The sequence below is a fragment of the Arabidopsis lyrata genome (assembly GCF_000004255.2).
Source record: "Arabidopsis lyrata subsp. lyrata unplaced genomic scaffold ARALYscaffold_6, whole genome shotgun sequence".
NCBI lineage: Eukaryota > Viridiplantae > Streptophyta > Magnoliopsida > Brassicales > Brassicaceae > Arabidopsis > Arabidopsis lyrata.
In genome coordinates this window covers 8416736-8444158 of record NW_003302550.1, presented here as the reverse complement: position 1 = coordinate 8444158, position 27423 = coordinate 8416736, and the positions used below count along the sequence as shown (strand labels likewise).

Below are 27423 nucleotides of genomic sequence, written 5' to 3'. Positions count from 1 at the left end.
ATGATGGTGGTGAAGCTCAGGTACAAAGCGATGACGATTATTTTGTCAAACAATCTTGGAGAAGAATAAATTCTAAAAGGTAAATGTAAGCTTGGTTAAATGGAAGCTGTTATGCTGAACCACCATTTGAATATAAACTAGTGTACAAACTTTGTTTCGAAGAGCTTAAAGCGCCAACCGAAAAGGTTTCAGAAAGAACCACAGACAGTAAAGGAAACCTAAATGAATTCAATCCTTTGCTCTTCTTTAGAGTTGAGTACATACAATGAGATTCCTACTTCCAGAGCTTACGCAGAGACATGTTCTTCTCTGTGTCTTTCTTCATTACCTTGGCCACCGCCATCTCAAAGTCTTCCTGTGTCACGTGCACTCTCCTCTCCCGCAGCGCAAACATGCCCGCCTCCGTGCACACAGCCTGACCGTAATAACCAAAATCATATGAGAGAGACAAATTGTGGAGAGAGCAAGAGAGAAGCAGAGGAATAGTAACACTTTACCTTCAGCTCAGCACCTGAAGCACCATTCATCTTCTCTGCAATCTTTTTCAGATCGATTCCACGCATCAAATTCATTTTCCTCGAGTGAATCTTCAAGATATCAAAACGTGACTGCAACACATTTTGGAAACATACATAAGTCAAACTGTCCTGCCTCACTTTGGTTACAATAATGAGTATGGAGCTAAAAAAAGTATTTTATGCAGCAAATGAAAGTTAAACTACTAAATAAGGTGCCACCTTAGAAGAAATTCGCATTCGTTTCACCAAAAACAACAAAGCAAAGTTGCTACCTCATTTCCTAAGAAACACAAGCATTACCTCTTCATTAGGATTAGGGAATTCAATTTTCCTATCAATCCTTCCAGGCCTAAGAAGAGCTTGATCCAGAATATCAATACGATTTGTCGCCATCAGAACCTGTAACAGTCAATCAAGAGAATTAACAAGTTTGTCTGCAAAATTCAGACTACAATACCACAGACCATCCTTTTCAGCTTCATGATTATTTTTTCCTTCACAACTTAATGCGTACCTTGATTTTGTTTGACGCTTCGAATCCGTCAAGTTGATTGAGAAGCTCAAGCATAGTCCTTTGAACCTCACTGTCGCCATTTCCACTTCCAGATTCCATACGAGCAGACCCGATACTATCGATTTCATCCATGAAGATGATTGATGGTGCATGCTCCCTGAAAACCATAAGCCAGCGGTACTAAAAAGGTAAGCCAGCTGGAAAAAATATTTTTCAACACAATCATTTCATCTATGTGTACTTTGCTCATTACAAATATTTGTACTGTGGCCTAAATGCTAGGCATCCTGACAGAGAATACTTGTAAAGATAATCATCCTTGAGATCATCTACATGTTGAAACCATATTCATAGTAGAAACAGAGAACACTTTACTCAGTTTATTTAATTTCACATGTCCACTTCAGCTACTAAGCACGGACATGTAAAAAATCTATCTTGTTAAACAGTTCCATCTTTTCCAACCAACAAATATTACCATGCTTGAAATATCAAATAAGGGATTAGCATATACAAACCTTGCCATCACAAAAAGTTCTCTGACCATTCTAGAACCTTCTCCAATGTATTTCTGTACCAGCTCGGATCCAGAAACTCTGATGAAAGTACAGTCCGTGTGATGTGCCACAGCCCGAGCCAGTAGGGTCTTCCCAGTTCCAGGTGGACCGTATAACAACACACCCTAGCAAGAGAGGGAGATGCAATTATTTCTAATCCACTTAGCATCGTCACAATATAGAGAAGAAGCTTTGAAATTTAAGGGTACCTTTGGCTGCGCAATTCCAAGAGACTCAAACAATTCAGGATGCTTGATTGGCAGCTCAATGACCTGATAAACAAATAAAGATATAGATATTACTATAAAATTTAAAAGCATGAAACAACAGAGGGGATAAATCAGTGTCATTTAGTTTTGTTTTTTCTTTCACTAGGCATACCTCCTTTATTTCCTTGATTTGCTGGTCAAGACCACCAATCATGTCATATGTGGAGTCTGGAACCTTCTCAACTTTCATAAGGTTAACCAAGGGATCAACCTTACTTGGCAGAACCAGGTGGAGAACATAGCTATCATTACGGAGAGCAACTCTCGTTGATGGAGTGAGTTTCGTTATGTCTATACTTTTGTCAATATCGACAACATACTTCCCCTCTGGATGAACCTGAAACATGGGAGTATAAATTACGATTGCAAACAATTCAAAACCAATTTAAGCCTATATAATACGATATAAAGATTCATACCTTAACCAAGACCTTGTTTTTTCCCATCACTTTTACCACTTCGCCCACATAGGACCCAGGTTCTTGAAGTAGTTGCAACTCTTCTCTGAGCATTCGTACTGTTCAGTTTAGAATGACAACGAGGGTTAAAATTTAGAATTAACTACATACTATAAAGACTGATAAGAAGGGGTTAAAGTATAAATGTGATCATGATCGTGATGACAAGAATATGGACACTAAGGCAGTTCTATATTAAATGTGTTACTAAAAAGTAAAATCATGGATTAGAGTAAATGACTCCTTCCGTTAGTGTATATTTACTCAATTAAGACAGTTAAGAAAGAACTAGGATTTCAAGAAAAGGTCATAGTCGAACTACCAATGTAGCAATACTAACAGCCACGAATTTTCCACATGATTAACTTTTTCTTTTGCAGTTGATAAGAAGTCAAAATATGGCACTCAAATATATTCCTAAACATGTTCCAAACAAGAAATTCATAGCTCTGCAGTATACCACGATTCTATCAATTCTGTCTCATCCTCACCACATTCGCTACATACTTTGCTAAAGTATCAACTATTGAAGAAGCTGATACATACTCAACACAAACAGAGTCGACAAATCTGAATAAGGTAACTAAGTGATGCTAAAAATCAAGGCTCAACATAATGGAAGCGTGGTTTAGATCCAATACTGGAAAAGATCCTATCGCCACCCAACCACTTCCAGATCGGAAACTCTCAATCCTAGCAATCACCACAACAATTTAGAAATTTACAGCACCCAGCTCCAAGGAGAACGAAATCAAAAGCCCTAACATGGAGTCCGAAATTACTAAACCAAGCAGATGACCAAAAGATCCGATTTTGCAGAGAAATTAGAGTTAAGGAAGGAAAAAGACACCTCTAGAATTGAGTTCATTCCTCTGAGCTTCAAGGCGATTAAGGTTGTTCGTCTTTTGGCGGAGCAGACGCTGGAGCTCATGGATATGCTGGAGATAATACTGCTTGAGCCCTTCTCCTTGTTTCGCCGCCGCACCCTTAACGTTGCAGGTTTCCTCCATCGCTGTCACAGGAGGCCTCGCCTCCACTCCTACGGCCGCCATTAACAAGGTGATTGCAGCAAATTATCGAAACAGATCTCTCTCTCTAGTATGCTTTTGAGATTCAAAGATAGATCACAGAGACCAAGATCATTAGCAAATAAACCCTACTATATAGAACAGAACCTTGGATTATCCAACAAGACATCTTTTTTTTTTAAGTTCAATTTAATTTTATTTCTTTGACGGAAAAAAAAAATTTGGGGTCGACACAAAATACCGCAATTGGAAAACCGAAACGACCCAAAATTAACCGAATATTCATCAGCCGTTTGGTTTTGTTATATTCCAAAACCACAATTAGAGCCTATACCAAAACTTTATTGGGTAACCGAACTAAACCACACCGAATAAACCAAATTGGCAAATTCATTAGACAGTCTGGGTTGTGCTAACTGCTAAGTCTTTCTTCGTATCAGGACTCAGGACTCAGGAGACAGGAGATACAACATTATAGGCTTTTCTCTCTAATCGAACATGACTGATTTGGACAAGAAAAACTATAAAATCTGAATGCTCTGCTTAAAGACCATTTAGATAAACTCGTGTTTAGGTAGTAAAAACTTTGTTTTTAAATGTTTAATGAGCCAACCGAAAAAAAGGTTTCAGAACCAAACAACAAACAGTAAAGTAAAGAAACTCTAATTTCTCAGGTCTGAAATGAAACTGCGCCTTTCCATTGACTTGAAATTACACAACAACGAGATTCCTACTTCCAGAGCTTACGCAGAGACATGTTCTTCTCTGTGTCTTTCTTCATTACCTTCGCCACCGCCATCTCAAAGTCTTCTTGTGTCACGTGAACTCTCCTCTCACGTAGCGCAAACATGCCTGCCTCCGTGCACACAGCCTGACCGTAATAACCAAAAACATATGACAGAGGCAAACAGTAGAGAGAGTAAAAGAGAAGCAGATGAATAGAAACATTTTACCTTCAGCTCAGCACCTGAAGCACCATTCATCTTCTCTGCAATCTTTTTCAGATCGATTCCACGCATCAAATTCATTTTCCTCGAGTGTATCTTTAAGATATCAAAACGTGACTGCAACACAATTTAGAAACATACATTAGCCAAACCGTCCTGCCTTACTCAATGAGCATGGAGATAAAGAAAGTATTTTATGCAGCAAATGATAGTCTAAATACTAAATACGGAGCCTACTTTGACAAAATTCTGTACTCATATCACCTAAAGCAACAGAGCAAAGTTGCTACCTCACAGTTAAAGTTACTTCTAATATCATTTTCTAAAAGCACTACCTCTTCATTAGGATTAGGGAATTCAATTTTCCTATCAATCCTTCCAGGCCTGAGAAGAGCTTGATCCAGAATATCAATACGATTTGTTGCCATCAAAACCTGCAACAGTCATTTAAGAGAATAAATGAGTACGCCGGCAAATTCAGACTACAATAACATAGACTCATCCTATTCACCTTCATTGTTTTTTTCCTTTACAACTTGACACGTACCTTGATTTTGTTTGACGCTTCGAATCCATCAAGTTGATTGAGAAGCTCAAGCATAGTCCTTTGCACCTCACTGTCACCATTTCCACTTCCAGATTCCATACGAGCAGACCCAATACTATCGATTTCATCCATGAAGATGATTGATGGTGCATGCTCCCTGAAAACCACAAACCGGTGCCACTAGAAAGGTAAGCCAACTGGGAAAAAGTCTTTTCAACACAATCATCTCATCTATTCGTAGTCGGCTCCATACATGATACTTCATACTGTGGCCTAAATGCTAGGCCTTATGAGAACGAATACTTTATAGAACAATATTTATCCTTGAGATTGTCTAAACGGCGGAACCATATTCCAATAGCAACAAAGAACACATTCCTCGTTTAACTCAACATCACATGTCCATTTCAGCTACTAATGACGGACATGATAAAAGATGTATCTTATCAACAGTTCCATTTTTTCCTACCAATTACTATTACCATGCTTGAAATTTCAAATAGGGACTAGGATATACAAACCTTGCCATCACAAAAAGTTCTCTGACCATCCTAGAACCTTCTCCAATGTATTTCTGGACCAGCTCTGAACCAGAAACTCTGATGAAAGTACAGTCAGTGTGATGTGCAACAGCCCGAGCCAAAAGTGTCTTCCCAGTTCCAGGTGGACCATATAACAACACACCCTAGAAAGAGAGGGAATTAAAACTATTTCTAATCCATTTAGCAGCATCACAAAATAGAGAAGAAGCTTTGAAATTCAAGTGTACCTTTGGCTGCGCAATTCCAAGAGACTCAAACAATTCAGGATGCTTGATTGGCAGCTCAATGACCTGATAAACCAGAAAAGATACAGATGTTATATAAACATTAAAAGGATGGAACAACAGAGGGGATAGCCGATAAAAAAGTGACATTTAGTTTTGTTTTTTCTTTCACTAGGCATACCTCCTTTATTTCCTTAATTTGCTGGTCAAGACCACCAATCATGTCATATGTGGAGTCTGGAACCTTTTCAACTTTCATAAGGTTAACCAGCGGATCTACTTTACTTGGCAAGACCAGGTGGAGAACATAGCTATCATTACGAAGAGCAACTCTCGTTGATGGAGTGATTTTTGTTATATCTATACTTTTGTCAATATCAACAACATACTTCCCCTCTGGATGAACCTGGAAAATGGGAGTGTAAGCGTTATTGACAACTATGTTCCGAGAAATATAAAGCCAGGTTAATCCTAAAAAATATAATAAAAAGATTCATACCTTAACCAAGACCTTGTTTTTTCCCATCACTTTTACCACTTCACCCACATAGGACCCAGGTTCTTGAAGCAGCTGCAACTCTTCTCTGAGCATTCTTACTGTTCAATTTAGAAAGAATTACAGTGTCATAGAGGTTTGAGATTCAGAATTAACTACAAATTATAAAGACTAGTTAGAAAACGTTCAAGCATAAATATGATGACAACAGAGGCTGTTCTATAACTTTAAAAATCATGGATTGGTGGAAATGACTCTTTATATGAACTCCTTCCATGAGTATATATTACTCAATTAAGAGAGTGAAGAAAGAACTAGGATTTCCTGAAAAAAGCTATGCACTTTCCATATAAACATTCGCATAAAACAACTCTTTTTGCAGTTGATAGCTCACATACTTTGCTAATGAATCAACAATAAGACAGAATCAAGAAATCTAAACAAGGTAAGTTAATGTTGCTAAAAATCAAGGCTCAAAAAAACACAACTTCATCACCCAATCACGTCGAGATTTGAAACCCTCAATCCCTATGACAATCACCACATCAATTTTGAAATTTGAAAGCACTCAGCTCCAAGGAGAACGAAATCGAAAACCCTAGTACATGATCTGAGATTACTAAACACAAGAGGATGATCAAAAGATCCAATTTTGCAGAGAAATTAGGGTTAAAGAAGGAAGAAGAGACCTCTGGAATTGAGTTCATTCCTCTGAGCTTCAAGGCGATTGAGGTTATTAGTCTTCTGACGGAGCTGGCGCTGGAGCTCATGGATGTGCTGGAGATAGTACTGCTTAAGCCCTTCCCCTTGTTTCGCCGCCGCTCCTTTCACGTTACAGGTTTCTTCCATCGCTGTCTCAGGACGCCTCGAATCAACTTCTACGGCTGCCATTTTCTCAGTGATAGCAGCAAATTATCCAAGACAGAGATCTCTAGTAAGAAGAAGAAGAAGAAGAAGGAGAGAGAGATTAATTTTCTTCGATCAGAATCTCAGAAACCCTCACGCAAAGCATTATTATTTCACCTAAATGAATAAAAAGGATAAAAAGGAAATTAACTCAACAATAGAAATATTCTTTTTTTGTGTCGTAACCTTCTAGTTCATTTAGAGTCTGACCTCGAGTCTACGTTTTTCTCAAAGGCTTCGTCTAACTGGTGGGCCTGGTGCTTTTGGTGGCCTGGTGCTTTTGGTGGCTAAGCTCCATTTAAGCCGTTGGAACCATTTTAGAGATAACAAGTTCTGCTTGTCAAGCCGTTGGAATTGGTAAGAAGAGAGTCGTCGAGTCAGATAATTGAAAGTTTGAAACACTCCGAATAATAACTTTTTTTGTGTGTTTAGGTTCGTTAAACCTTTACTTAATATGACGACAAAAAAAAAACCTTTACTTAATAATACACATCATAAACATTTTTAATTACTAGATAAAAGATTTGAAAAACATTTTATGGTAGTTGATGCCTGATGGTTCAACAACATGTTTCAACATTACCCAGTAACTCAAATTTTGGATTTATTGTGTCTATTTAAGTGTTGGTTTAGCACATATCGTAAATCTTATACTAGTTTTAACGCTAAAATTTGCAACGTTATGAATTTTTGGCCGGTGATTGTCGAACCTTGTTACTAAAGGGGTGTTATTGAATTGGGGGTTTTAATGGACTTGAATTGACAAATGAAGTGAATTGGTAACATTTTCATATTCGATAAACCGACCATTTTCTTTAAAATATAATTCACAATGTTATTTACGTTTTATTTATAAAAAATTACTATTTGGTCAAATAATTTGTGGTTATTTTAAAATTCAACATATCAAGAAACTTTTTAATTATATGAGATGATTTACTTTTTAGGAAGAGAGATATATATAATCAAACAGAAATTAGAAGAAAAGCTAAAAATTGTGAAGAAAAATAAAGAGAAAGAGAGTGAATCTCAACAATGACTAAATGCAATCTCAATTATTTGCCTAATTATTGCATTGACTAGGTTATGTCCAAATACAAAATTTCTCCGCAAACAAACAAAAAATCTCTACATACACAAAAATCAAATTGTTTAATTTTCTTCCATTAATGGTGATTTGACCAAAATTAACACGACAATTAAACGCAAAGTGACTAAAAAGAAGATTACAGGCAAAAAATTGTCCCGTACGATAAGACACTGATGAGAGAAGTCGTCGCCTTCCTCTAATTAGTCTCTGAATCCGATCCAGATCCCAAATCGTCTTCTTCATCTTCTCCGATCTGGATTCCATAAAACTTCCCCAAACAATGTCGTCCTCTCGATTCGATTCAAGCAAACAATTAACAACAAGCAGTCTCGTAATCGGGTACGCACTCTGCTCAAGCCTCCTCGCCGTCATCAACAAATTAGCAATCACATACTTCAACTACCCAGGTCTTCTCACAGCTCTCCAATACCTAACGTGCACCGTCGCCGTCTGGCTTCTCGGCAAATCAGGGCTTATCAATCACGATCCATTCACATGGGACACTGCTAAGAAATTCCTCCCTGCAGCTATCGTCTTCTACCTCGCCATCTTCACAAACACAAACCTCCTCCGTCACGCTAATGTCGATACTTTCATTGTCTTCCGATCTCTCACGCCGCTCTTAGTCGCGATCGCTGATACTGTGTTTCGTAGCCAGCCTTTACCTTCAAGGCTTACGTTTTTGTCCTTATTCGTCATCCTCGCTGGTGCTGTTGGGTATGTTGCAACTGACTCGTCTTTTACTCTCACGGCTTATTCCTGGGCTTTGGCTTATCTTGTTACCATTACTACTGAAATGGTTTACATTAAGCATATGGTGTCAAGTATTAAATTGAACATTTGGGGATTGGTTCTCTACAATAATCTCTTGTCTCTGATGATAGCACCGATATTCTGGTTTCTTACTGGTGAATACACCGAGGTTTTCGCTGCGTTGGGTGAGAATCGAGGGAATTTGTTTGAGCCTTATGCGTTTTCCGCTGTGGCTGCGTCGTGTGTGTTTGGTTTCCTTATCAGCTACTTTGGATTTGCTGCTAGGAATGCTATCTCTGCTACTGCTTTTACTGTGACTGGTGTTGTTAACAAGTTCTTGACTGTTGTCATCAATGTTTTGATTTGGGATAAGCATGCCACTCCCGTTGGCTTGGTTTGTCTACTTTTTACTATATGTGGAGGAGTTGGTTATCAGCAGTCTGTCAAACTGGATAAACCCATCGAGAAGGTCAGCGAGAAAGACAGCGAGAAGGGCGAGGAAGATGAAGAGTTGTTGCCGTTGAATCCGGGAAAACTAGCTTCTGTTGTATAAGAGCAAGTGTCATTGTTTTGCAGCCTGTTTCAGGTGTGTAGCAATTGATTTCGGATTTTGAATATCTTAGCCTTTTTTTTTACATTTAAAGAGGTTTCTAGTAAAAGTGAACATCTTTTCTGGTTTCTGGCCTCTTATAGTAATACATTTTGTAAACCCTGTTTTCCCCTTATCCTCATATCCATTTATACAAAATCAGTTTCTGTTTCCTGTTTTACAAGATTTTAGTGATGCCCAAAAGATGTTGTTGTGTTTTTGTTTTGTTCTTATGCAAATGTGAAAGAACAGTAACAGGAATGGATTGTTCTGCCTTCCTATTAGTAGTTGGAGTCTCATGCGTTCAACTTTTCGACAATTTTCTCAGCTTACTAAATCCATTCAGTTGAAACATAACTGTCGAGACAGGTGAGTCAGGTATATATTGATTTTTGTTTGATTTAGAGCATTTGCCATTTGAATGTGTCACGGCATTTTATAATTGCAACCTTTTCATTGACTTTTAAGCTATGAAAGCACCGTAGAACCTGAAATGCTTAGTGATCGAGTGACCGGATTGTATGATCGATCAGCGGAAGATCTCTGCAACCTTTTATTACGAATTGTTCTGAAGGGGTCGAAATGATGCGACTCTCTTAAATTGGCCATCCTTTTTGCTATCTCACATCAGAAATCATAAGGAATAACAAATGGCTTATAAGTTCAAAGAGCATCCTCTCCTATCAAGCTAGCTTTAAGGCGAATTAGTATGTTTTTTATACTTCATTTTTTATTTTTTATCATATCATATTTACACTTTGACCTATAGGCTGCGTGCACTTCGCATAAGTTTGTGCACTTATCAGTGCAAACCTATGATAGTGTCTTACACGCAAGAGCAATGTGCTTCAGATCCACGTGGCCAGCGTACTCTTTACTAAAAGAAAGGTTGTGGTCGTGTGTTGGACGCAAGCTGACTGGATCTCCATCTTTGTGCACGACAACCCTGGTCGCTGGTTCACATATTTTGTCTGTTTCTTTTGAGTTTTTTTTTGTTTAGTATCTATTACATTTATAGAATGACATTGGTATAATCATCAGAACATTCTTAGTTTTAGCTAAAAAGATCTAATTTTGAGGTTTATATTTTGGGTATGATTCTACCGGTTGATCCATACCCCGGGAAAAAAATACATCCACTGGAATATAACATATTTTATATATATTTCCAATTATATTCCCACTTGTCTTCTTCTAAGCCCGTGATTCAATTATTTTTCTAGAGTTTCCATCCGTGGTTGACTTAAATAATCAAGCATGAGTCATGACAGTGTCCCCCGTGAAATTCATTTATTAATCCCTACAATCATATAACCAAAAAAAATATATATATATATATATATATATATGTATGGTCGTATGATTGATACCGACATTTAAATATTAAAACTTTACAAAGAGAAGGTGAGGCCAGAGGAGAAACTAATCCCGGCCATATTTGAGCCTTGCAAGAATCTACAATCAGGTAGTGGAACCCACTCCCACTTATCCTTCTGCTTGTCATAATCCAACCAAATTATATTCCATAAACCTTCATGATTCGTCATTAGAGCCACTCTAATCACCCCTACTCTCCTCTCTAAGCATCCCATCATCACACCACAAGGCTTGTTGCTGATCACTTCACTTGGTGCTCTTGACACTAACTCCCATTTCTCACCATTTGAGCTTATTTCCCAAACCTCTAACCTCTTCATCATTTTCTTCATCTTTGAATTATCTACTGTGTCTAACCTAATCACCACTTTATATTCATCTCCATGTATATGCAACAATTGACTCTCTAGGTCGTTCCTGCTGAATCCGACACTCGACGGGCATTGTCTGATCGCGTCTTGGTTTATCCTCGGCCGCAAAATCGCCGGAAACCGGTTTATCATCGAACCATCATCGTCAACGCTCATCACAGTACTCTCGTGAGGTCGATTTGATAAGCTTAAGAATAATACATTGCTATTTTCCTTATAAACCCAATTTGTTGTATCCTCTGCTTCTTTAGTATGCCACGTGGCTGTGTTAGAATGATAAGTAAACAGAACCGGTCGGTTATTGACCATCTCAGCGAACATAAACCGGAAATGACTAGGACTTGATGGATCAGGCACTAGCTTCATACCGGATCGTCTCCAAGACGAAGTTCCACGTGGACCTAACGGACATGAGCTGATTCTTGTAACGATCTTGCCCACCAAATCAACGGCTATGATTCCACTATGAGTATTAGAGGCAAATAGAAGGAAGTTACCGCTAGCTGTTAGTAAATATAAATCTTCGCCGGGACGAATCTCCCCGGCGAGAATTTCAGCCACCGGAATCTTGAACCACCGTACGGATCGGTCCGAGAATCCGTGAAGCACACCGTTGTCACGGCGCCAACGCCTGGTGTAGACGAAAATCCACGTGTCTCTCTGTGATCCATCGTTGAGTTCTCGGATGAAACTCCGGTCAGAGATAGTTGTTAAAACGTACTTATTGAGTAGTTTCATTCGGATGATCTCAGGTATACAAAGATGGAATAAAATGTTTTGTATGAGTTCAGAAGGAAGAAGGCAAAAGCCAATGTTAGTGTTTGTGTCTTTGTTACATCTTTGGCTTTTTTCCATTTCTTAGTATCTTTTGGGGGGTGTTTTTGAGTTGATAGGATCAACTTCAATGTTGTAGGTTATATATATAGAAGAGCTAGCGATATATCAAAATATAAATTTGTGGTGGAAATATAAAAACATTTTAAGTTCACTTGTTAGGTCAAAGAAAAGTAGATTTTGTCTAAATGAAGTTTTCATATACCATTTTCTTACTTGAGGTTAAGTGAAAAATACAGTAAAGTAGTTATGGGCATGAACATGACCTACTAAATCACTTGTATCATGCACATGCCTATATCAACTTGATTGACCCAAAACAATTCTTTTTCTTCTTCTTCTATTTCTATGAAGTATAGTTACCTTATTGTAGCACATATAAACTTTATGATTCCTAAAACTTACATTTTCCCTTAATGAAGGGACCTAAATACTCTTTCAATAATCATAAGTATCCATGTCGATTTTGACATCACCAAGAGAACAAGGAGAAACGTGGAATTCCACTAGAGCCTTGCAACATGAAGAATTCACATTTGCTTATGCAATTACTGGCAGTAATTTACTGCTACTGGTTTGCCATAAGATATACGAATCATGCCTTGAAGGATATTATGAATATTGAATCATGGCCTGAAAGGATATTATGAATAATGGATCATGCCTTATTATTACTATAATGAAATTGATGAGAAGACAAACATATAGAGTATCTTAAATGGGGTTGGCTAACTTGGCTTTACAAGCAACGATAGGTCAATGGATATATGTTCACATCTTCATCAAATAAAAAAGAGCAAAACCTTCGGCTTACGAGTAATGGACGGTGGATCGGAGATGATGGCTGTTTCAACCTTAATAATTTAACTGTTTTTTTTTTTCTCTTTTTATAATATTTTAACAATAGCCAAGCATCTTTATATTAGTACAGAAAAAAGCAAACATTGCAAAAGAAATATTTTGTCAACTTCATCCACTAAACTAATGACATTTCATTTTCGAATGATTTTATAATTATCCCATTACTCTAATTATCTATGTTTTAGAATCCACACTGAATATTAGATATCTAGGACTTGTTCTCTTACAAAGCTTTCAGACTTTACTTCCACACTTTGTATGGTGATTGTTTGGTTTCAGTAGCACGTGAAAACATTATTTAGTTCATGTTCGTATGATAATAATACATAATGAATACATATTTGCTAAAACATAAGCAGATATGTATCAAATTCGTGTAGCTCGACTTGAAAAAAAACTCAGTGAAGTCACAAAGAGAAGGCATATCAAATCTACACTTTAGACAGAACAGATCATACATGCGGGTGACCATGTTACGCATACCCGTGTCCCAGTCCTTCATCAGCACCTGCCACGCCTTCTCTAGCTGCTGAATTAACAAGCGACTGCGGGAAAAGGATAGAGACTAGCTTCGCTTAGGCCTAATCTTGATGCAATGACAAACACAAGAATGTGGAAATTAAGAAACTAACCTGGAGTTCTTGTTGACAGTCTTTCAGGTTGTCCGTGCACTCTCTAACCCTTGAAAATGATTCATGTAGCTACCAAAAACATAGAGCAATTATCAAACGTAGTCAACAACTAAGTTTGAAAACAGGAACAGAACCTATGCTTACCTTTGCCAATTCTTTTCGGCGTTGTGCAACCAATTTCTTTTCATTGATCAACAAATCTTCTAATCTCTGTCTTGCCATTTTAAATGAGAACAAATCCATAGTCAAAACTTTCGGGTTTGTAAGATATAGAAGACAAATACCTTAGACTTTTTTTGTAGCTCTGAGCACACTACTTCTTTCTCATCCAATCTCTCTTCCATCACCAGTACCTTAAATTCGAAACTAGCCCATAAATCTTCCGATTGCTCATGATTATGTAATATAAATCTACCAACAGCCTATATGGACAGATAAACGACCTCATACCTCATCTTGAAGCGCCTCACGCATCTTAATCAGCGCTTCCAGATCTTCTTTCACCTGTATAAAAGAAGCAAGTTTTAAAACGAACTATGCAAACACTACATGGCTAACAAAACACCATCTTTACCTGAAAACTGTGATCTCCACTTGAATTAGAGAAGTGATCTCTGCCACGCCCACCATCAAGAATGGTACTGTCAATCCAATAAAAACACACAAGGATTTAGACATTTCAACAAAACCAAAGCAAGCCAAAACATTCCTCAAACGGTAACATGCACAAAGCCAACAAGAGCAGAAAATTTCTTCAAATCCATTACACTAAACCTTCTGTATTTTTTATTTCTTCAAATCCATTACACTAAACCTTCTGTATTTTTTCTGTCGACGATAATTTATCAGACTTAACCACAACAGGTGTGGGTGATTTGGTTTAGCGGCGTGACTATACTCTACACTAGCATCCCAGTCTTGACTCATTCAAACCAGTAGATCAATATTACAGAAAAACGAATGTCACAGTTCAAAGAAACAGGAGGAACAATAAGAGTTTGAAATCTAATGTGAAGTCTACAACAACATGATTTTCAACAAAGGTTTACCTATCGTCTCTCTTTGTTTCTTGGCTCCTTCCTTCGTGAGCACTGGTCCCATTGATTCCCCTACCATTATCCCCAAAAGACCTATCCCCACGCCAATCTCCTTCATCACCTTCGAAAACTCTTTCCTTGTAACCATTTCTATCTAGCAAATCATGATCATTCCTCCTCTCAAAATCATGTGAATGCTCATAAGCTCTTTCATTCTCTGTGTAGCGATGATCTTTTCTCCTATCCTGAGACCTATCCCGTTCTCGGGACCTATCACTATACCGATCCCTGTCATAATTGCCATTACTTCTCCTATCGGGGCTTCTATCCCATCCACCGTGTGGTTGTAACCGCCCGGGACCTGGATTCATTCTTCCACCTCTTGTTGTCACATCATTCACACGCACGGCACGCCCACCAATACTCTGATTACGAGCTCAGTACCGTCAACAATATAAAATACACCATATTCATGATAATATAAAGAAATAACAAAACTTTAGCAGCAAAACTCTAGAATTTTCTTCGATTCCAAGAAAAAAAACAAAGAGCAAGAACCATACTTTTCCATCCATATCTTCGATAGCATCATCAGCCGATCGACGGTTTGAAAACGTAACAAAGCCATAGCATTTCCCTCTTACACTTCGGTCATTGACAATCTATATTCCCAAAAATAACAAACACTCTGATCAGCTCACATGTAGAGATATCAACTAGGAATTGGAAGTTATCAAAATCACTTTGTCAGTCTTTCTACATATTCATATCTACTAAACCTTATCTCTAAGATCATCCCATAAGATTGAAATTTCAAATCCTGAAACGAATTTAAATCATCCTAATTAAGAAACCTAAATTAGGATATTGGAGCAAACAACGGGAAGAGAAAATTGACCTTAACGGTGAGAATAGTGCCGTAAATGGAGAAGACACGGCGGACAGCCTCCTCGGTGATGTCGTAAGGGAGGCCGCCGACGTAGACGGAGTTACCATCGTCAATCGTCATAACGACACACTTTGGTCGGAATTCAACAAGGAAGCAGGTATTTTAGAAATTGAAGGTCATAACTGTCGAAATTTACATATGGGCCATTAGGCCCACTAAACGAAACCGGAAAACACCTTTTAATAGGACTTTTTCGAATTACTTTGCATTTTTGTTGTTAAAAGTGTTGCTGTTTATTGATCAAAGATTCAAATAGTTAAACTTTCTAATTTTTATGCAAAACAATATCATTAGCGAATAGGGTTTGTTCATTTTATAATGCGAAATTCTTTTTAACTTGAGAAATCATTAGAAACTTATTGGTTTAACCCGATATTGACCATAACAAAGTTAAAACCAATTCTCCAAATATAAATCTCGTACTTCTCTGGCGGCGCATCCCACAATTGGTTTAGCGCGACAAGAGCATTGACGCAATGGAGGGAACATCAAGCTCCTCCGCCGCCGGCCACACCCACACCGTCGTGATAAATGCCCTAACTAGCCGGGGCTGGTGCTTCAGAGACGTCGAATACTTGAAATCTCTGGTCACTGATATCTCCTCCCTGATCGGCGGTGGTAATCAAACAGGCGCGGTTGTGGAGTCAGTGGAGGCGGAGCTGCTTAACATGGATATTAAGTTAATCGGAGGTAAGTCCCTCCCGGACCCGACCGAGTTACGCAGGTGTTCTCATCTTCAAGGCCCCAAAGTTCTCCAGGTACATTGCTTCAATCAGCTAAAGACAGTAACAATTTGCATTCTTTTTATTAGGTTTTGGCTAATTCAATGAGTCACGATTTTGTTGCAGTTGATTCATGCTGTTGAGTATTCCTAGTGTTAATATGTTTTCAGTGGTTTTCTTTTGTGAACATAGATAAGTTCTGTTAGGGATGTTACAAGAAGTAGCGCAGAGGAATTTTTGGGAAGTTCTACTGGTAAACGAGTGCTAAAATTCGCTCTGACTGATGGCAAGACCGAGATATCCGCGCTTGAGTACTCTCATATACCAACGATTAGCAATGATGTAACTCCTGGTACTAAGGTAGTTCCATATCAAGCTAATACAAATTCTTCTCTTCTATGTTTCTTGAAGTCTCATGCTAATATATAGTAGTTTGGATTAAGATCTAAATCAATAGGAATTAATTGACAGATTCATATTGTGTTTTTCGCTCATTTATTCTAGGATTGAAGCTAGAGCACATATGTGTTTGTCATGCATCAGAGGGTGTCTTATGGAAATCCTAAATCATTTTGTATTGTTGATATTTTGTACTGTCTCATTGGCAGGTCCGTCTAGAAAATAAGGCTGTGATACGTGACGGTTTAGTATGTTTGACTCCGAAAGAGGTGACTGTATTGGGCGGTTATGTGCAATCACTCACTGAAGAATGGCAGATGAAGAAAAAATACGCTAATTTGGCTCGATCTCAGGAAAGCAAAGCTGGTGTTGGCCCTCCTCCATTTGAGGAGTTGCAGATTCGAACAGGTTCCCATCACCGGGGTAAGAAAAATATTCTTATTCTCCTCATTTTCATTTAATTTTCTTCTACTAGTTTGTTTCATATTTGGTTCACTTTGGAACGGCTGGCCAATCTTTGCTAACACATAAAACATCTACCATTTTTGTTTTTTCATGTTGTAAAATATCTACGAATCTTTGCTAACAAATAAATATGTAACAGATGTTTTGTCTATGCACTGACTGCTGCAAGGACTTACTCCACCTACATTCACTTTAGCATAAACATATTAGTAATTTGACCCGAGCTCCAAAATCCCAATGTATCCGTTATGTAACCAATGACGAGTCATGTAGAGTTCTGATCTATATTTTCCCTTTGTCTTGGTATCCAACTTTGGCGCTGTTGCATCTCCATTGTTTCAATACTTAAACTTGAGTGAATGCATTTCCATTGTGGTAAAATGATGTTCTATTGAATTGTTCATCCTTTATGTGGGCTTACATCAAGTATTGTGATGGAAGTTTGGCCAATGCATCAGAAAAATTAACTTGTCAGCATATGTTTGATGGTTGACAGATTACAACAGGACGACTTCTAGGAACATTGTACCTACTGCTGCAGAAAGCTCTGTAAAACACGCTGGTGTAGAAAGAGGTGAAAGTAGTGAAGTTGATGGGAACAAAAGAGGCACATATAAGAATATACAGAGGAATCCTGCAGATTCTGATCCAAAAATATCTGTCAAAGTCGAAAATCAGGAAAAGCCAAGCAGTTCCGATACACGACCTAAACAAGGTTTGCCATCATCTTTTTCCCTCCTCGTTCTAGATCAAAAGCTCATTGCACAGCAGAACATTATGATGCGTTAAATTAGTTTGGCATTTTCATCTGGCAATTGCATTGAAACCTTAGAGATGAGGTATCAGATATCTATTGTTCATCCATATAAGGCCAAACAACATCTCCCATGTTGCAGTGGTGGAAGCTGTTCCTTTACAGAACCAAGCGGCTGCGCAGATACTTCTCGAGAAGATGAAACATTCAAGTTCAAATGACCAGCAATACCAAGGAAGAAGAGGTAGAGGTAGAGGTAGAGGTAGAGGTAGAGGGAGGGGGAGAGAAGAAGAAGACTCTGCAGTATTTACACTAGATGAGTGGGAAAAGAGGAATACTGGCAGGGGAGTTCTTCCAATAGCTGACCATCCGAGCGACACTACCCGCGATGAAGATCTTGCATGGCAGCTTCAGAATCAGTTTGATCTGGAAGAATCTTATGTGAGTCACAACAACCTTGAATCTTGATTATCCCTATGAATCTATGATCCGTCTTCTGTGTGCTTAATTGGCCATTTAATTAATTAACCAGACCATTATTTTGATTGGCACACCATTTATGGCTTTCAATGGCTTAGTACTTATTTGTTGGGACCATTCAAACAGACATGGTTACAATGAGGGAACTGTGATTGTAATTTTCTGTATAGGAACAGGAGGTGCACGGAACCGGGGCAGCGGATATAAGAATGAATATGTTTGATTACGGAAGACCAGACGATAACTTTGGTCATGGAAGAGGAAGAGGAGGAAGAGGAGGAAGAGGTAGAGGGCGAGGGCATAGGCGGGGAAGAGGACGTGTGTAGATTGTAATGAAATCATCCAGGCTTGTGGTAATTAAACAAAACTTCATAATTTACATCTGTATATCGTTATGTATGTTTTAGAGTAACATGTATCTTTATGCATATTTTAAAGCATTATTACTCATGTATGCTTTGGTCCTCACAGGTGTGGCAGCTCTGATTCTGTACATGGTGTTTTAGGGTGATTCAGATTTTCGTGAGGGGTTTTGAATTTGAACATAGAGGCTCTGCTAAGTCATTTATCTTTCTTTGTGGCTATAGTAGTACTTTGCGAAAAGACGTTGAAGTTCACCAGTACCTTCCTCAACCACTCATCTGAAGTGAGACACTCTTAAATGAAGTTTACATTACAACAAAGTTCTATCTAAAACACCCTTTGCGTACACAGCATTGTGGATTTTGACCATCATACTCTCACAGGACCCCATATGTTGTTTCCTTTTTTTGTGTAGTGAATTGCATTGATTGATGCACGAGGGAGAAACATATATATTATTGACGCCTCCTAAAGACGAACAATGATCCTTTAGAGCCTAATCCCAGTCTAAGTTTCTCATCAACATATGTGATCCGAAGCTTCACTTCGCTTTCAAACCCGTATTTGAACTCCAAAGATCCTACCTTGATTTCCGGAGGCTCAAATATCACCTGCACCCACTCACTGTCCAAGGCTTTCAACTTCCCTACAAATAAGATCACACAAAAAGTCGAAGATTAAACATGGGAAAAGATGAGTCTGAATGCATATGTGAATTTTGCAATAGTCACCTGTCAAGGAGACATCTCCGTCAAGAAAACCAAAAGCATTGATGGAAACTTTGTTCCTAACGATATCAGGAGCATCGATGGCTTGTACCATCTCTTTCGTTTTGAAGAAGAGACGGCCTATCACACTTCTGTAGCCTCCACCAGGAGAGGTTGGTCTCGAACAGTACACCACTTCCCAATCTGCACCAGAATCCACGAGTTCAACATTTTCATTCAAGAAAGAAGCAATAGCAGGCAGCTAGGTTCTTAAACTAATTACCTCCGAAAATGAGAGGATTTTTAACAGGCTCCTTGACACAGTACTTCTGAAGCTCTCCAGCCACTTGTGCCACTTCCTTGTGCTGCTCAGGGCTTAGAGTCACACCTCCATCACTATTCGCAACCTGTTCACACTCCATATTCATCAAAAACTCTTCTATTACACGAGTAGAAATGTTCAAATAAAGTCAGATCCTCAAGATCGGCTTATAGATTCGGGGATACAAAACCTTAGAGAGGAGGGTAGAAATGAGATCATCAGGTCCAGTACGGAGCTCAACGTTGGGAGCTGAAACGGAACTCACGACGAGTCCTAATCTTCTAGTCCTGCTCCGTGTTACGGCCTTGTACGGGATTGAATATTGAAGAGGAAGATTCGAGCGTTTCGAGGAATGGATCTGAGTCCGTGGTTCAGAGAGGGAAGACGCGATTGTAAGAGAAGAAGCAGCCGCAGCCATTGTTGCTCTAGAGAGAGAAGCTCAGATAGAAATGGAGAGAGAGAGAGAGAGAGAGAGAGAGAGGGAATACGGATATAGTGATTTAAGTGGTGCCACGTCATAGTAGAAATCGTTACTGGGGCCCATATCTCGATCGGTGATTGGATTGTCTCCCGCGTTATCTCGTCTGTCCCATTCCCAAAATCTAATAATTGGCCCACGACTACATCTAGTCTAGATTAGATTAAATATTTGTTTTATCAAATCTATTGGGTCAGCCCATTTGAGGCCCATGTTTTGATACCAGGTTCGAGCCTGCGTAACTAACATGTAACCAACCAACACTTGAAATACATGAAATCAGTGATGACGTTGGGGGTCAACTACCCTCTCCCGACGCTGAACTGAATCTTCGTCGTCAACAGATTCTCCGCCACTGGAAGAAATGGAAATGTCGCCGCAGTTTAGGCTTATCGTCGCCGCCGTCATTTCTTCTCTCATCGCTTTCCGATCGTACAAGAGGAAGTCGCTCGATCTCTCCGGTGGAATTGCTGGATTCCTTGTTATGACCATCCATTTCACCGCCGGCTTCAGGTCTCTTCTTCCGCTCTTGATTTTCTCTGTTATGAAGTTCCCTTAGTTTTCAAATTTCAATCGTTTCCCGACGGGTTTGATTGGATTAATCTGTTGAATCTGAAAGGTACGGAGCTTTGCTGCTTGTATTCTTTCTTACTTCCTCGAAGCTTACCAAAGTTGGCGAAGATAAAAAACGACGCGTTGATGTTGAGTTCAAAGAAGGTGGACAAAGGAACTGGTACATTTTCTGTATTGACATGGTTTTTCAAAATCCAGATGCATAAAGTATATCAGCTTATAGTTTTAGATCCTCAATTAGTGATTTTTTTTTTCTCACATTGAAATCACAGTACTCAATCTTACTTTAGGAGAATGACTTCTCTACTCTTCAATTAGCGTGGATTTACGGTTATTGTTTCGTCTGTCTCATCAATCTTTCGAGCTAACTCTTATGTGAAAGTGAGCTATTTGAATATCTCTGTGTATGAAGTTTAGGATAAAGATACATATATTTCTTGAACGTTCCTGGAGTCCTCTCGGAGAAAATATCTTCGATCAAGGAAAGGGAATCAACTCGAGATCTTTGGGAGTCTATAGTGAAATAGCATTTCGCCTTACTTTCAACATCATGTTGGTGACATGAAATTATTTAGATGTGGAAATCATCCTCTCAACCTTCGTTGAACCACCTATACTAGACTGTTTTGTAAACAAAGATACTTTCTTTTCCTTGGTAAATCATAGTCTCTCTTCTTGATGTTTAATAGGACATATAAGATCCATAATTATTGATTACCTGGTTATTTACGGTTGATGTTGATATTTAGAACTTCATTGAGGATATTGTTTCTTTATAGTATACCAATAGCTCTTATTAATTTCCCTTGGCGTATTATCAAATGGTTTCACTTTCAGAAGTTGTTATTTGTTTGACCAACAAAGGTTGTCCTCAAATATCTTGTTTCAGGGTACAAGTGCTTTGCAATGGTGGAATTGCTTCGGTTCTAGTTGTAATTGCTTGTACTTTAACGGGTTGGCAGGACAAGTGTTTGGACTCGAAGCAGTCGGAAACTGTAACAGCTCTTATTGGTGGGATCATCGGTCATTACGCGTGCTGTAATGGAGACACTTGGTCCTCGGAGCTTGGGGTTCTTAGTGATGCCCAGCCTCGACTAATCACAACGCTAAAGGTTTTTTCCTGTTCCTTTTTTTGCAAGTCGCTAATTAGTATTTCCTGTTTAGCTAATCGTGTGGTCGCACACTCAGCCGGTGAAGAAGGGCACAAATGGTGGAGTTACAAATGCAGGACTCTTAGCTGCCTTGGCAGCCGGCACCACTGTTGGAGTAACGTTCCTTATCTTTGGATTCTTTACCGCGAGTTGTGCAAGTGATGTGGCTCTAAAGCAACTCTTAGTCATTCCAGTCTCTGCATTAGCTGGATTATGTGGGAGTCTTATTGATTCTGTGCTAGGAGCAACCATCCAATTCAGTGGGTTCTGTTCTGTCCGGAACAAGGTAAGTTTAAAAGAACACATGTAAAATAGGCGGAGAGAGAAGAGTATATGACTGGAAAATGCGTCGTGCAGGTTGTAGGGAAACCCGGGCCGACGGTAAAGAAGATTTCAGGTGTAGACATTCTTGACAACAATGGTGTGAACTTTGTTTCCATACTATTGACATCTTTTCTGACTTCCATTGCTTCAGTGTACATTTTCTGAATACTAAAAGCTAGCAGTCTGTTTTCTTGACCAGACTGTTTTCTTCACCCTTTTCAAGCCAAAATTTGGTATACAATTTGATTTTATTTCTCAAATTGTTAATTTGTTGTATGCTGAGATGAGTCTTTAAGTTCATAGAACACAGTCTCCTCTATGTATCTTTGTATACAATTATCACAGCTACAAATGTTGTTGTGTTAACGAATTTGTCTTAACGGATGATGTATCACCGAGCTTAACGTCCGTCAAATCAAAGACTTCTAATCTCGAATAAACTTAAGGATTTTTTTGTTTTTATTTTTTACTTTAGTTTGACGAATTTGAGGGGTTTTTTTTTTTTTTTTTGTGTATGGCGAAATGATATTTAATTTTGACGGTTTAAGTTCTCAAAGAGGAGGACTCATAATAAAGAATTTTGGCGAATCCGTGTTTACACTGTCTGGTTCCGTTAAGAAGCACGGAGCTGCACACGAGTACGAAAGACCTAGTAAGTGAAGCGGCAAAACAGGAAAAGTGAAAAAATGTGGTTCCAAAATTGAAACAACGAGAGGGAAAAATCAATCCCCACTACGCACGATCGGGCGGGAATAAAAGGCTGGGGAGGAAGACGAACGGAGACTGCAATGGCTACGACGGCGATGAACAAACCTAAAATTGAACAAGGGGAAGAAGTAGAAGCAGAAGCGAGAATGTTCTCGACTCAAATCCCAGATGATAGAGAAGCTCTGTTAGAGTTCATGGACCAGCGTGCTAAATCAATTCAACGCCTTAAAGACCAGATTTCAAGCTTCGACAGGAAGGTCTCTTCTTTCTTCTTTGCTTTGACCAATTGTTGTTACCTGCTAATTCGGCTACTGCGTTTTTCCCTTTTTTTTTATTTACTCTTCTTGTTTCAGTTGGAGTACAATTTTATGCAAATTGTGCAGCTTTTCTTGTTCAATCGCCTCTACAGTATTTAAATGTCTAGGTTTGATTTCATAAGTTTCTTTTGATCAATTTGTCCGTTGTGCATCATTCAATCTCTACTTGCAGTTTTCAGATTCGATGCAGCTTATTGTAGAGTTTGCATTAGTTTTGTTGATTTGGGCATTTGCATTTCTTTAAAAATATTGTTGATTCACATCTTTTAGGATCTTCCCGTTTTGATTTTCTGTCATTGTTTCAATTGGAGTTCAGTTTCAACATAGTTATTGAGCTTTTCTCATTCGATTCGTATTTAATATGAAGATGTCATCTTCTTGCTGGATAATTTAAAGGGCACCTAAGCCAAACTCAAAAGTTTCCAGCTTTTGTTTTCTGATGTTCTGCGTATTTTCTTCCCTTAGAATGTACAAGAGAGATATTTACTGTTTGGTCTTCTTAAAATTTTCTGATGTATCTACAGCTTGCTGAAGAGAGAAAACTGATGGCAGATGCGGAGGCAAAATTTTTAAAAATTGATCGTGTTGAAAATGGTACCTTTTCTATGTCAAAACCTAAAGTGCCTGGTAAAACTGGAAGTATTCTTGGTATAGCAGAGTTCTGGACCGAGGGAAATAAGGCCAAGACTGCCAATGAAAACTCTACTCTACAATCACGTAGTGAGATGGAATCCTTGAAAATGCCATCCATTATCTTACCCCCTTCTTTCAAACGAAGAGCTTCTGCTCCCGTCAGAGCAGAAGTAAATGAGACCACCCAAGCTCGACCCATGGCTACAAGGGATTATAACGTCCCAAAGGAAGACACAAGCGGCCCTGAGGCCAAGAGACCTCGTAGTATTCCTGATGAAGTAGTAAGGGAAACCCAAGGTCGAGATAAGGAAGCTCAACCCATGGCTACGATGGATTATAACGTTCCAAAAGAAGACAAAAATGTCCCTGAGGCCAAGAGTTCTCATAGTATTCCTAATGAAGTGATAAGGGAATCCCAAGGTCGCGATAACGTAGCTCAACCCATGGATACAAGGGATTATAATGCCCCAAAGGAAGACAAAAGTGGTCTTGAGGCCAAGAGATCTCATAGTATTCCTAATGAAGTGGTGTGGGAAACTCAAGCTCAAGTTCGAGATAACCACACTAATAAGGATTTTGCAAAGCCGAGGATCAGAGTTTCTTCTAACTTATCCCAACAAGGACAACAGGAAAATGCTGGTAAAAGCCATTCTTTTGGTTGATTTGCCACATCTTTCCTTCTCTTTGTGTCTGAATCTATTGTTTTTTTTTTTGTTTTTTTCAGAATTCCGAGGACATGATGAGTTGATAGCACTTATAGGTAGAAGCTCTTTGCGTCCCACAATTGAAGGTCGTACTGTAGGTATGCTACCAAGTTGCCACACGAAAAGAATGAGAAGTCTTGCTATTTCTCCTTCAAACCGTGAGCTATTTGCTACAAGGTGCTTTTTAGATTATTTTTGTTTGTTTCTTTTCCAAAATTGAATAAAAGATGCCACCTAATTTATTGTCTGCCAGTCTCGTGGATGAAATTCCGTCTCACACCTAATTTATTGTCTGGATTCTTTACTAAGGAAATGATATTATATGCATAAGAGGGAACCAAGAAAGTCACTGGACAAATTTCACTAATCTAATATACTCTCGACTCCTGTGCTTAATCTTTTTCTTTTCCCTTTCTTGATTTTTGCTATTCTTCAGTGCATTGGATGGGGCAGTTCATTTCTGGAAGCTTCAGTCTGATAGGTAAGTCTGCCGTAAATATACCTGATCTACTGATTATGATATATCTTGCTGATTTCTTGGGGGGGTTATTGGATTGTACAACTTCAAAAATCCATATAGATTTCCTTGATTTTCAAATGTATCAAAAATTTTATATGTATTTCCAATTCCAATTGACATAATCTTTGAAATGTATCACTTATATGTGATAATTCGTTGAAATTTAGTTTTGCTTATATTGTCAACAAGCTGCAATATTTAGTTGTACAAGATTTTAAGAGATAGGGTTTGTACAATGTTTACTACTAGGAAATTTTGTGTCTCAGGAACCCCCAATCTTTTGTACTGTCATTTTCGTGAATATTTCAATCTGAATTTCTCTGGATACTAACCTATCCATCATTGCTTTCACCATTGAGCAGGTCCACAGCTACTCTATTTAAGACGGTTAATCGGGTAGCAATAAATCAGAAGAAATGGGCAGAGGATATAGCTTGGCATCCACACAAGAGTGCACTTTTTTCTGCGTATACTGCAGATGAAGGTCACCCTCAGATATCAGCCATATATCTGAATGAAGCTGGAGAGGTAAAAACTATATGAAGCTGCTGCGCACTCTACCGTTTTACAATATTTAAGTTTGCGATTGGACATTCATGAGTGGAATGTGTGCTTAAACTTGTAGAAAGTTAACTTGGTCTTCATAACCTGTTAGAAAAAAGAAAAAAACAATTTAGCTGGAATAATTGGGAATTCGATTCAGCCCTTGACCTGATGCATATACTATTTGTTGTAAGATCTAACTTGATGCTTATATTATTTCTTCTTTGGGGAATTTAGTTATGTGCTCATATTTTTTTGGATTTATGTTCATCTGCAGAGTTGTAAGTCACAATTTCTGGAGGGCAGGCCTCATAGCAAAGGTCTAATCAACAGAATCATGTTTACGCCTTGGGATGATCCTTGTTTCATCACAGGTGGGAGTGACCATGCAGTAGTGTTATGGCGGGATCAATGTGAGAATAATGCGTGGAAGCCAACACTTCTGCATAGGGACTTGCACTCATCGGCTGTGATGGGAGTTACTGGAATGCGCCATAAAAATCTCGTCTTGTCATGTGGAGACGATAGGAGATTTGTTGGGTTTGATGCCCGAGAAGAAAAAGTCACATTTAAACATAGACTAGACAACAGATGCACAAATATACTGCCAAACCCACGAGATGTTAATCTTGTCATGGTTCACACAAGGTAAAACATACTCTTGATATATATAACCCCCAAGAAAGCAATTGCCTTAAAATTCTTTCCTTTGCTTGTGTTATGTTTGCAGGCAGTTAGACCGGCAACTACGGTTGTATGATGTTAGATTGCCTCAGACGGAGCTATTTTCTTTTGGGTGGAAGCAAGAAAGCAGTGAATCACAGTCGGCTCTAATTAATCAGTCTTGGTCTCCAGATGGTTTACACATCTCATCTGGTTCTGCAGACCCTGTGATCCACATCTTTGATATCCGCTACAATGCACCGAGTCCATCTCTCTCGATGAAAGCTCATAAGAAAAGAGTGTTTAAAGCGGAATGGCACTCTTCTTATCCACTGCTCGTCTCCATCTCATCAGATTTAGCAATTGGGATTCACAAGCTATGGTGAAAACTGTTAAAGCCATCACCTCCTGAATATTTGAAGGCCAGTAACTTCTGAAACAGAACTTGTCTTGCAAGTTGTGGCAAGGTGTTGATTGGCAAGGAAGACTCGACCACAGCACGCACACTGGATACAAAAACTGACTGTCTTGGAAGTTGCATAGGTCAGTCCCAGGGTCTGAAGGCTCTGGTATGTTAATTTTGTTTGTTAACTGTGGGAAACCTAACTTTTTACACAAACACTGTTGCATTTTAGGGGGATTACAACATTACTACAACGTACAGTATAGATTTTCGAGGGCAAACTCGTTGGAGCCAAATGTCCTTAGATTTCTGAATTCTCATAGCTCGACTAAAGGTTAAGAACCTGAGGAGATGTCTATTTTTGCTAGTCTTCAACCATAGTTGTCCATAGTAAGCATGGCAAAGAGTTCAACATCCATAATGAATAATGATTGTAGTCCGGAAATTATATCTCTGATCGACAAACTTGAGATCAAACCACTTTTGAGTCAAGAAATGATTGCGTAAAGATTCCATGTTTCAAAGTTCAAATTGGACTTTGTGTGATTCATGGTGTTGAGATATAAGAATGAAAGAGATCCATAACGTGAATAAAAATGCCACCAAGTAAAATGTAAAGAAAATCCTTCAAGTTTTAGGCAGAGACTTCTCCATCTGCTGCCGAATACAACTTTTTTAAACCGTAATTTTGTATT

The 27423-nt window shown here is 38.7% G+C and overlaps 9 protein-coding genes across 12 annotated transcripts; 4 read left to right on the top strand and 5 right to left on the bottom strand.

The window, feature by feature from the left end:
• Window positions 1-73: 73 nt before the first annotated feature.
• Window positions 74-3490, bottom strand: LOC9307984 (26S protease regulatory subunit 8 homolog A). Its single transcript, XM_021022241.1, has 9 exons — window positions 3167-3490; window positions 2278-2375; window positions 1971-2195; window positions 1799-1861; window positions 1551-1714; window positions 1033-1189; window positions 819-917; window positions 498-608; window positions 74-415 (listed from the first exon to the last, which is right to left on the bottom strand). The coding sequence occupies exons 1-9, from the start codon at window positions 3366-3368 to the stop codon at window positions 275-277; spliced, it is 1260 nt and encodes a 419-aa protein (XP_020877900.1). The 5' UTR covers window positions 3369-3490; the 3' UTR covers window positions 74-274.
• On the bottom strand, window positions 74-7124 carry LOC9310044 (26S protease regulatory subunit 8 homolog A). Of its 2 annotated transcripts, XM_021022243.1 has the most exons (10): window positions 6790-7124; window positions 6104-6201; window positions 5786-6010; window positions 5608-5670; window positions 5360-5523; window positions 4839-4995; window positions 4627-4725; window positions 4298-4408; window positions 4075-4215; window positions 74-274 (listed from the first exon to the last, which is right to left on the bottom strand). In XM_021022243.1, exons 1-9 carry the CDS (start codon window positions 6989-6991, stop codon window positions 4075-4077), a joined length of 1260 nt encoding a protein of 419 aa, XP_020877902.1. In that variant the 5' UTR covers window positions 6992-7124; the 3' UTR covers window positions 74-274. The 2 variants fall into 2 exon arrangements, with proteins under 2 accessions (XP_020877902.1, XP_002871914.1); XM_002871868.2 differs by lacking the exon at window positions 74-274 and having other exon boundaries at window positions 3869-4215.
• A 1047-nt stretch (window positions 7125-8171) lies between these two features.
• On the top strand, window positions 8172-9622 carry LOC9307983 (GDP-fucose transporter 1). Its single transcript, XM_021022636.1, has one exon. The coding sequence runs from the start codon at window positions 8377-8379 to the stop codon at window positions 9400-9402; it is 1026 nt and encodes a 341-aa protein (XP_020878295.1). The 5' UTR covers window positions 8172-8376; the 3' UTR covers window positions 9403-9622.
• Window positions 9623-10709: 1087 nt separating this feature from the next.
• On the bottom strand, window positions 10710-12301 carry LOC9307982. The gene has a single exon (XM_002871867.2). The coding sequence runs from the start codon at window positions 12039-12041 to the stop codon at window positions 10830-10832; it is 1212 nt and encodes a 403-aa protein (XP_002871913.2). The 5' UTR covers window positions 12042-12301; the 3' UTR covers window positions 10710-10829.
• A 774-nt stretch (window positions 12302-13075) lies between these two features.
• LOC9310043 (glycine-rich RNA-binding protein RZ1B) lies at window positions 13076-15697 on the bottom strand. Its single transcript, XM_021023127.1, has 9 exons — window positions 15449-15697; window positions 15114-15212; window positions 14563-14975; window positions 14088-14154; window positions 13964-14017; window positions 13798-13866; window positions 13658-13723; window positions 13514-13582; window positions 13076-13426 (listed from the first exon to the last, which is right to left on the bottom strand). Exons 1-9 carry the CDS (start codon window positions 15557-15559, stop codon window positions 13355-13357), a joined length of 1020 nt encoding a protein of 339 aa, XP_020878786.1. The 5' UTR covers window positions 15560-15697; the 3' UTR covers window positions 13076-13354.
• Window positions 15698-15884: 187 nt separating this feature from the next.
• On the top strand, window positions 15885-18942 carry LOC9307981 (tudor domain-containing protein 3). 2 transcript variants are annotated; one of them, XM_021023126.1, is made up of 7 exons: window positions 15885-16257; window positions 16414-16581; window positions 16830-17043; window positions 17582-17800; window positions 17982-18280; window positions 18496-18672; window positions 18791-18942. In XM_021023126.1, exons 1-6 carry the CDS (start codon window positions 15976-15978, stop codon window positions 18643-18645), a joined length of 1332 nt encoding a protein of 443 aa, XP_020878785.1. In that variant the 5' UTR covers window positions 15885-15975; the 3' UTR covers window positions 18646-18672; window positions 18791-18942. The 2 variants fall into 2 exon arrangements, with proteins under 2 accessions (XP_020878785.1, XP_020878784.1); XM_021023125.1 differs by having other exon boundaries at window positions 15888-16257; window positions 18490-18672.
• LOC9310042 (probable plastid-lipid-associated protein 8, chloroplastic) lies at window positions 18913-20205 on the bottom strand. The gene is made up of 4 exons (XM_002871865.2): window positions 19902-20205; window positions 19673-19796; window positions 19414-19593; window positions 18913-19328 (listed from the first exon to the last, which is right to left on the bottom strand). Exons 1-4 carry the CDS (start codon window positions 20127-20129, stop codon window positions 19138-19140), a joined length of 723 nt encoding a protein of 240 aa, XP_002871911.1. The 5' UTR covers window positions 20130-20205; the 3' UTR covers window positions 18913-19137.
• Window positions 20189-22603, top strand: LOC9310041 (protein PGR). Its single transcript, XM_021023128.1, has 5 exons — window positions 20189-20702; window positions 20809-20922; window positions 21652-21874; window positions 21951-22199; window positions 22271-22603. Exons 1-5 carry the CDS (start codon window positions 20554-20556, stop codon window positions 22400-22402), a joined length of 867 nt encoding a protein of 288 aa, XP_020878787.1. The 5' UTR covers window positions 20189-20553; the 3' UTR covers window positions 22403-22603.
• A 135-nt stretch (window positions 22604-22738) lies between these two features.
• LOC9310040 lies at window positions 22739-27205 on the top strand. Of its 2 annotated transcripts, XR_002331420.1 has the most exons (8): window positions 22739-23202; window positions 23787-24534; window positions 24620-24776; window positions 25036-25080; window positions 25482-25647; window positions 25940-26310; window positions 26393-26868; window positions 26961-27205. XR_002331420.1 is itself a non-coding variant. In XM_021023124.1 (7 exons), exons 1-7 carry the CDS (start codon window positions 23026-23028, stop codon window positions 26709-26711), a joined length of 1983 nt encoding a protein of 660 aa, XP_020878783.1. In that variant the 5' UTR covers window positions 22739-23025; the 3' UTR covers window positions 26712-27176. The 2 variants fall into 2 exon arrangements, 1 of the variants encoding a protein (XP_020878783.1); XM_021023124.1 differs by having other exon boundaries at window positions 26393-27176.
• The last annotated feature ends 218 nt before the right edge of the window (window positions 27206-27423 follow it).